This window comes from Dermacentor andersoni, chromosome 2, assembly GCF_023375885.2.
Source record: "Dermacentor andersoni chromosome 2, qqDerAnde1_hic_scaffold, whole genome shotgun sequence".
In the NCBI taxonomy this organism is placed as follows: domain Eukaryota; kingdom Metazoa; phylum Arthropoda; class Arachnida; order Ixodida; family Ixodidae; genus Dermacentor; species Dermacentor andersoni.
This window is the reverse complement of record NC_092815.1, coordinates 14,388,980-14,398,719: the sequence shown is the minus strand read 5'-3', so window position 1 is coordinate 14,398,719 and position 9,740 is coordinate 14,388,980. Positions and strand designations below refer to the sequence as shown.

The 9,740-nt window shown below is 52.5% G+C and overlaps 1 protein-coding gene across 1 annotated transcript in view; it reads left to right on the top strand.

The window, feature by feature from the left end:
* The first annotated feature begins 220 nt into the window (after positions 1-220).
* Positions 221-9,740, top strand: part of Mmp1 (Matrix metalloproteinase 1) — a 31,990-nt gene continuing 22,470 nt past the window's right edge. Inside the window, exons 1-2 of the mRNA XM_050190064.3 lie at positions 221-396; positions 9,046-9,169. Coding sequence (XP_050046021.1) covers positions 265-396; positions 9,046-9,169 — 256 coding nt within the window. The 5' untranslated portion in view covers positions 221-264. The remainder of the gene's footprint in view (positions 397-9,045; positions 9,170-9,740) is intronic.

Genomic DNA, 9,740 nt, shown 5'->3' with positions numbered 1-9,740 from the left:
TCCGGGAGCAGTATTGGGGGACAAGTGCGGGGGCGGTCTCGGTTGTTGTCCCCGACGCGCATTCCGGGGCCGGGTTCAAGGCCCGGGCCCTGCACTGCGCGCTCTCTTGCTCGCCGCCGGAGCTGCCAGGGGGGGGACTCGGGCCGTCCCGGAGAGCGGCCGCGGCGGCCAATGGGCGTCCCTGGCCTCTCACCCGCGGCGCGCGGGGGAAAGGAGGCCCCTCATAAGAGCGCCGGCCGACGAACGCGATCGCAAAACAAAGCCATGCGCCGCCGGGGACTAGTCGACGCGTACCGGCTCCTGCCGTCCACGATGCTGCTGCCGTTCGTCCTCCTCGTGGCGTCTTCGCCAACTTTGCTCGCCGGTGCCGCCTCGGAGTCCAGCGACATGGCCATGGTGAGTGGCCTCGAGGCCCCGCTACTTCGACCGGAGACGAGGAAAGGGACCAAGGACGCTTGTTCGAGCCACTGCTGGCACCGATGTCGTCTGCGAAGTTGTTGCCCAAAGCGCAGTGTTCCCCCCATTGGCGTGCCGCAGCGCGAAGACTCCCGACGTCTTGGCCCCGACAGAAACAGCCCAACGACGCAGTTCCGTGCCCGGCGCCTAGGTTTGGCCGCACACACGTGTGCCCGTCGCTATGTTGTTTCTGCCCGGAGAGCCAAGGTGGCGACGGGGGTCTTCGAGCTCTCTGCCGTGCTTCGGCCGCGTGTCCTTGGCCTTCCCATGGGTGCCCTCGATTTCGGCCCGTACCGGTGCTAGAGGCGCGCGCATAGCCTCTTCATCCAGCCGTCCGCATCCGTTGTGCTAATGTGTATTTGTGTTTCGAGTCACTTCCGGCTGCTGGTGGCATGTAAGCCAGGTATTGTCCTACAGGAAACGCCGCATCTCATTTCCCCCTCTAATGATGATCTGAATAATTGTGGGAGCTAGGAGTAGGCTGTAATCCTTTCATTGATGTTCATTGCTCTACCTAACCAAAAAAACCTTTCTTGTCATCCAGTTATTTATTGAATTCCTGATTTCTCTGTCGGTAACATCATACGATTCGAAAAAGCAGACCGCATCTCAGTTCCACCATTTCTTTTCGAGATACCGAAGACAACTCTCTAGAAGCACTCACTCTTAGAGAATGTCGAAGGCCAGTTGTTTCCCTCTGCGGATTTTCTTTCCTCCATGCGGCCTTTTTCCGCTCGGACGGGGAGCGGCGCGCACAATAGCTTCAAAGAAAGGCGCCCTTCAGCGCTTGCGTGTGCAACGTTTCTTCTCTGTTTCCCGTTCCGTTCGCCACGGTCGAGCAATATGAATGCCTGCCGCACTTTCTTCACCACGAACTCGTCGAATCAAGAACGGCGCGGTTACTCTCTCTCGACGCTAGCAGTGTTTGTCAACACTGGGTAACAGCAGCTACCCTCGTCCGCGACGAAGGTGTTTATTCATCTCGCGCCCCACCTCGACTAGATGTACGCCGCTGTCGCATTCCTGGTGCGTGCCCATCGCGGCTTTCTTGGAGGCCGAGGGTTCCCATCCGTGGTGCGGCAACCTCTGACTGACTTGCCACCTGGGGGAAAGTGATGAACGTATACGCGAGTTAGATGCGGGGCGTAATTTATTCGGGCGGTAGGCCGAGGGGCACCCGCTCTGCCGCGCCGCTTCGTCGTTTTTTTGCGGGGAGTCGCCCTGTTTACCTGGCTCCTTGTGAACCGCTCGCGAGCGGCTGCCGCTGGGTTCAAGGTCGGTCTCCCCATCGTCTTCTTTTCTGATGCCAGCTTTCTTCCCTGCTTTTTTATTTGCCGCTTTCTAGAAAGCGCTCTCATCGGCATGCGAGCGTAGACCCCCGTCTCCTCCGAGGAAGCGTTCACCACTTCGAGCGCGCGAGTCCTGTAAAAAGCGTAGCAAACGACTCCCCCACCCCCAACTCTACGATTCCCGGTCTTTCGCATCCTCCCAGCCTGTCTGCTTATCCTTCGCAGACAAAAGCTGCGTTTTCTCTTTCCTGCCTGGTTTATGATTGAATCTGTAACGTATAGTAGACGTAGAGTCTTGGTTATAGTTCACATTTTTCTCCTACTGTTTTCATATGGAGAAACTCGTCGCTCCCTCCCATATGAAACGCAAATGCCTGAATGCAACCCTTAATGGATGTCAGGGGGTTCCGCCTCGGAAACGCGCGGCCCACACACCCTTGTATTTCTTTCATTACTTCTTTTTTTTTTAATTTAGCAGCAAAAGTGAAGCAGGGGTGAAGCACCTTTTCTTCTTGGGGGTGAACCGTGACGAGGCAGAACGGGCTGAAGCTGCTAAGCGCAGGATCGTGGTGTCGTCAACCAGGACGGAAGGCGTGCATCACCGCGCTTGAACCAGATCGGGCACTTTCTGACAGCTGAGTTCCTTTGCATGTCGGACAGCGCATGGTTCCTTGGTCCGGAGAGTTTTAAAGGATCATGTTTACATGTTGTAAGGCGCGTTGTGGTAGGTGTCATACCTTTCGTAACATCCGGGCAGCCTCGTTGGTCATTAGCTTGGCAAGAAGCCTGATGCGCACTTCTTCCGCCATGTAGAGACAGCATCTACGACACTTCATTATTATTATTGTTTTCGTGACGGCTTTGCGCATGGTTTGGCTTTTACATCCCCGGTAACTCCTGTAAACAGCCGCTTAATCTGAAGCATGAAGCCTAGCACTGACATGTCTCGTGATAGAGACACTGACAGAACCACGATGACGCGGTCACGAGCGAGTCATTCCAAGTGAGCGGCGAACGTCAAAAGCTTGGCAGCCGTCCCTGGCACGCTTTGCCGATCCGTTCATCATTAGACGCTTCCGTAAAACAAGTTGCTTCCTGGGAGCTTCGTCAACGTATGCGAGTGCTAGTGTATCTTTAAGTAGTCTTCCGCGTGTTTAACGCCGCTTCCTCGTTGAGAAGCCAAGCGATGGCGTCGATAGACGAATGTGGACCGTTGGCACGCAGTGCTGCAGCTGCTGTGTGACGTCATACGAGTAGCTTGATTCTTTGGTATAGTCCGCGGCGACGCGTGTTAACAAAAACTGACGGCGGTCATTAGTGGGCAGAGAGCATGGCGCGCGCATGTGTCCCGTATGCGCCACGGGTGTTACCCACACTTTGGACGACAGCCAAATGGGCGTCGCAGGTGAATCACGAGGGAAGCGGTGGGGACAAGCAGCGAGTCTGTTTTCCTTAACAAATAAGAACTTAGTTGCGCAGCATGGGCAGCGTTGAGGACGGGAGAGCGCGTAATAGGTTGGGGGGTCTTTATGCTCGCCTAATCATACGGTGGCTTTTGTGAGTTTTCCATTTCCTCCGTCGGACTTCAGCGGTCGCGGCACGACTTTTCATCCACGTGTGCATAGCGATTCGACTTTGATGCTGACGCCTTGATTCGAGGAGACTTCAAGGCTACTCGCAAAATGCTTGCCTGTACCCGAAAGGCAACTGTAAGCAAAACACTTTTTTTTTTTTTGCTTCGAGTCCGCTGAGCAGGACTCACTATTAATGCTGAACCTTTAAATATGAAGGCTCCTTCCACTTTCACACGAAATATTTCAGCTCGTCATTTATTCCCCTGAACGTAGAAGCCGGCGTATCGAAAGATCCCATGGTGTTTCTCTCATAAAATCTCTCTTGCAGGTAAAGGTAAAACATTATTCGTTACAGTACCATTGAACAAGCGTATCGCGCGTATAATCCCTTTCAATGTTTGGGTCTACAACGTGAGCTGGTTTTTCCTTCTGCGTTTTCGCGATAACTTTCAGTATACGTCGGTTATCATTTACTTCGTTAAAGAAACACCATAGAGTGACAGTAAATCAAGTTAGGCTACTAACGTATTCTTCTAGAAGTCTAGATCATTGACTTGGTGTCAAACGTTTGCCATCAGCGAAAATGAGCTTTGCTTTTACCTATTGATATTTTTGTATATCGCGTCGAAGCATCAGGTCATCCTTATTGCGGTCACTTTGTTGCTGCAAAAGCGTACTTTGCTAATACAGATCAGCTAAATAGTATTGCTGCTTAGTGTCTACTCAATAATTTACGGTAACAGCGTAATGCCTAAGGAGCGGGCCACAGTTTACACTGCGCTCGCCGCGCCAAACCTAGAGTTGTGGCGTGCGGAAAGATCGCGCGGGCTCTTTTCAGGGGCGACCCTGAAACAGCAGTGGCCCGAGACCTCGAGCCTCGTGTTGGCTCAGCCGGCGTCCAGTCCTTCGCTCGCTCGCAGCGGCTCCACTGGGGCGTGCGCCGTCGTTCCCCCTCCTTCCCGCAAAACCAACTCCGCTCCGGCAAGGCTCGTACGAGATTTCGCGCTACTCGCTGTCCGCGGTGGCGGCGAGAGCCTTGAACGTGCCGGTGCTTTTCTTTCTTTTTCGCAGAGTTGAGCAAGCACCAACATATATATAAAGCGGGCTCCAGCAATCAGGAGGCGTGCCGTACCGGGACGCATAGCCCTGGCGTTGTTGACGTTGGTCATGTGCACAGACGTATATTGGATAGTTGCTTACGCGCGCGCGATGTTATCGTGGCACCGGTTTATAAAGGTCTAGGCGTTACGTCACAAGTGCGTGGCTTCGATGCCACTTGCACTTCAGGGACGACGACGATCGCCCGTTTCCGACGAGCCGCGTCTGCTCGCTCTGCGGCGGGCAACAAACAAGCAAACAGAACAAAGAACACCGGCTTCTTTCACGCTGCGTGCGTTCATTGCTGGCTTTACAAGCTGCAGCGCTTATCCTATAACAGTATTAGTAGTAGTAGTAGTAAATGCTCGAGCGCCGTCTGCTGACAACCACCAGTGCCGTCCGTGAGGATGCGAACGTGCGCCGGTACGGTCCCTCTCTTTGTTCCGAGCGCAACTGTTGAAGGCGTAAGGGTCTTAGTTTTCGGAAACGACGGCACTGCATGATGCCGGGTCGTGGGCACCCACCAGTGCAGCGTCGGTGCGCGCTCCGCGAGATCGCCTGAGAAGCACGGTTCATGTTCTCCACCACGTAAAACGCATCCCGAAGACTCTCCATTTTGCAGACCATGTTCGCACCCTCGCCGATGGCGCAGGTTGCTGTCAGTAAACGCCCGCCCCATACAGTAATGTCGGCCACACGTATCACACTAAACTGCGCGACGACATCGGCTTATGGCCACCCCTGCATACAACAGTGATGACATTGGCGAACACGTTTACCTTACAAGTCGAGTGAAGTCACCGTTGACTTGCGGGAGTTGTGCAGCCGCTGCTTCCGAGTAGTATAGGCCACAGGCGCATGCTTTACTACGACCCGCCCACTCCTCCCCTTTTTCTTTTATTCTTACTCGCTCACTCACGGGCTATATGCGGTGTTGTTCTTTCCACGCATGAATCAATAGTGTAGCCGGCAAAGCAAGAGCTGTTTTGTTCGCTCCCTCTTCCAAGAACGCGTCGACAGCGGCCTGATTACGTTGCCGACTGTTTTGGCGACCAAAGGCCACCGTGCACCGACCGAAGCGCGCGCGAAGCTGCGCGAAACGTGATTCGCGGCCTCTGGCTGCCGCCGCCAGTGAGTCACTTTTCCAAGCATGCGCCGGGACGAAGACAGATGCGAACTCGCCTCCTCCCTAACCCCTCCACTTTTCTGCTTAACTGGCGTTGCCTTTCGAACCTATTGATAGGCAATACCCGTGGTACAGGTAGCGAAGAAGCAAAAAGAAGCAACGTGTATACCCGCAGACGCTTACCTTCCCGATCATTCGGGGCGACGGTCGCGAGTTGTTTTCATGTCTCGAGAAGCAGCTTTCAGACGTGGCATTGCACACGCGCCCGCTCGATCAGAGCCCGCCCCGAGTGCAGAGCAAAAGCAGGCGCACTCGCGGAGGAGGACATATCCCAACAACCAGAGTCAATAATACACGGCGCCGCTGTGCTGCGGCAACGCTGTCAGGGCGTTTACACGAACCGCGACTAAAGCGGGTCGAGTCGGCTCTGAGCGCTCAAACTTGGCCGTCGCGTGAACGCTATTCTGTCGGTCTAGGCCGACCTGCCTTCACGGGGCAGGTTGGCTCAGCCCGGCCCGTTTGGCAAGGGGCTCGCGAACGCGGTTAAGGGTTCGTTTTGACATAAGAGCCAGTCCCCGCTGCGTCGCCACGACGAGAGGTGCTGCAGAGACGCGTTGGCGCTCTTATGCAGTGACGGCGAATAGGCAGTAAGTGCAAGAGGAGTCGCAGCAAGATGCAGACGATCGGACAGAACCAGGCAAGCTCCAGCTGGGTGCCAGTTCGTTACGGTATAGAACCTTGTGCCAGGGCCCTGACGAAGACGAGTCTCCTTGTCGGCACGTCCGACCGCGCATCCGGTCTCATTACGACTCGGCCCATGCGCGCCGGATCCATGCGTACCCAGACCTCACTGACCAGCAGAAAGCCGCGCGGCTACGCGGCAAATTGACATTTGCCAGGGATCTGTTAGCGCTTCCATGCTTCGAAAAGGGTTCATTCATAGCACGACAATCGTGTTAATTTATTATCCATACTCATGTACGAAATTTATGTACTATATAGCTTAATCTTAGAAGAAATAACACAGTAAAAGACTACACCGGAGACTAGACAACAGAACAGGTGCCCGTCATCTAGTCTTATGTGTCGTCTTTTTTGTGTGTGTATGCCATTTTTCTGAGATGAACCGGTATCATGCATATGTAGGTGAACAAATCCTACTCAACCGAGAGAATATGCGAATATTACGTGGATATGGAGGAGACGATGGAGTCTTGAGGTGACACGCTTATATATACGCCTTTCTTAACAACACAGCAGAACCCGAGTAAACCAACACCACCAGGAGTAATTCAATAAAATGCATCATGCACATTAAATGCACTGTCGTGTATACAACGCGTGAATGGTGATCATGTGGAGGTGATTCCTTCTATTTTGTTGTGATTTTTGTTGCTCTAGGTGCCTAAAATTTATGCATTTCCTTCTTCAGCTATACTATTATTATCGCATGCGGGAACGTATCTAATTATCTTCCCCTAAATTACTTAGTCACTGGCGCCGAAATTAAGTACCTGGAAGCGCGTGTCGCCGCCACTGTTTACGTATGATTCTCCCGACCGTCCTTGCCGTTTAATCAATGCGAACTGTCATCGGCATTGACCTGTTGCTGAACGTCCGTACCGTGGCGAAGCGGCAACCCGAAGCCAATCGAATCGGCCGTGCAGCAACGGGTGGTCGAGGCTTTGCGATACGCGCGTGCGCTGTGCATTCCGCGCCGGCGCGATCCTCGCGTTATCGCCACCTCCGCTGCCGTCGGGGCCCCGCGCTACGTGGGCGTGAGCAAGGACAGATTAGCAGAGATTACGCGATGCCAGAAGATTAGCAGATACGGTGTAGCGTGTCCCGAAATGAATGATGCCGTGTCCAATAAGGTACATATTATCCGCGCAGAATTTCACCGAAAACACTGAGGTATAATAATGTCCTTAGCGCTACCAAATTAACCGCAAGTTTCGGTGTCCCCGTAGAAGTGTAAAGCTCTCCGTCCTTATTTTTTATTATTCTTTTTTGCGATGTCTTGCGCGAGTTGCGACGCGCGTAGTCAACAGAGCGGGTCACGAGTGTACCGTGTACGCCTAAATAGCGCTGGCGCCACCGGACTGCGATCAGTGTGCGTGATTTCAGGCTGGCGCACCGCGAAATCGCTCCTTTTCAACTGCTCGTCGTCTATGTTTAATGTCCTATATCTTCCTTCCGAGTTTATTTGTTTTTCTCTTCCGTAAATACGATTTGGGTAATCAGTTAAAGTTTTCTAAAGTTCGTAAAGTGAACCCGAGAATTACAGTGCAATGTTTATTTAGCACTCTGAGTGACGACGGCATGTCCACATTTTAGTGTGTGTATATGTATATATGTAATGGGTTCGCACACTTTACGCGCGCAATCAAGATGTTCAAATGCTGAACCTGATCGGTGTAACAGCTCAGGTCTCTAGGCGGCCTGGACCGTAAATGCAGAGCCGTACTTTCGCATGCAGAATCGGTGTTCCTTTCTCTCTCTCAGCCAGTCTGAACCCAGAGGGCCGCTGACAAAGTGGTGTCGTCAGTGAGTCGCCACGAGCACTGACATCACTGCTCGAAAGGTTTCACCTCGAGTGCTCGCGTCAGCGCCGGCGGCCACTCTGGCGCGCAACCCTTCGCGTCACGGAAGTATATTTCTCGAGCAGCTTCGAGGTGCAACTGTCGCCCTCTGAAAAGCGGTTTTATAGTTCTTGAAGGAGGCACAACACCTGTAGTTGCACCACGGTGCATTCGCAGGCCTTCAGAAAAGGAATGTAGAATATAGAAGTGACTCCTCCGGGTCTTTTCCTGAAGCCTGTTTTACAAACGCATCATTTAATATATATATATATATATATATATATATATATATATATATATATATATATATATATATATATATATATATATATATATATATATATATATATATATGTGTGTGTGTGTGTGTGTGTGTGTGTGTGTGTGTGTGTGTGTGTGTGTGTGTGCCCGATAATACATTGGCACAAGAACTCGTGGCGCCGTTGACCTTCGATAATTTCCATCACGCCGACTTCAAAGAGCGGAAGTCGGCTTTAGGGTTACGATAGCAATGTACCACCCTCACCCAACAGGTATGCGGTTGCAGCTCGGCGTGACATTGGGGGATATAAAATGTTGCTATACAGTCTCTTGTTCCTTCAGAATGCAATGCGATCTTTCTTCACCAACAAACAGGTAAATGGGCTCGACCAGACTCCGTCAAAATTTGTGACGCCATGGTAAGCTCGCGCGGAAACTTGAAGTCAGCTACGCCGCCCGACTTTTGTTTTCGCGTCATTTATATGGCTCACCGAGCCCCCTAACAGGTCCGAGGGGCTCCGTACTGATACTTCGGAAGCGTACAATGTAATAGTGCATCCTAAGGTAATAGTCCTCTTTGTTGTGCATTTGAAAGATCAAACGTGGAAGACAGGCCCCGCTTTACGAGTTCCCTCGCTTCTTCCTCCCTGCACCACCAGAACTACCTGGAGAAGTTCGGCTACATCGCTCCCACCAAGAACGGCACGGCGGCGCTGCGCTCTGAGGAGGCCCTCGTTGACGCCGTCAAGGAGTTCCAGCGGTTCGCTGGCCTCAGGGTCACCGGTGAGTTGGATCTGCGCTGTTTGAGCCTCGAAGAACGCGCGCTCGCGGGTTCTCTGCTTCATATACCGCCGGCTTGGAACTGCTATCAAGCTTCGCACTTGGCACTGTCACCCTCGGCACCTCACAGCGTGAACGTGCATGAAAAAGGTGCCAAGTGGTAAAATTGTCTATACCTGTCGCGTGTATATTGTGCATGTTGTTCTCGTGCAGTAGCAGTTGTTAGCGCGTGTCGTCAGAGACATTAAACCCCCGGAGCACTACTACCAATTCCTACATCGGGCACTGCAGAGTATATAAGCATAACAGACGAAAGCGCAGCCAATGGTGCTCGAATATGTCAGCCGTGATGACACGGTGTTTGCCTGCGCTGCTCATATACACCATATTGCACCTAATTAAGCTTACTGCTGCTACCACTTGCCTCTGTCTCCTATATTGAGCAGGAACTCGTCGTTTCGAAAATGCACCGATAGCACTCGTAAAAGCCGGGCTCCTCTATGCTGCCCGGGCGTTTAAATATATCCTCCATTTTCTGTCAGCTGCGTTATTTTTTATATAGAGTCGCTGTTTC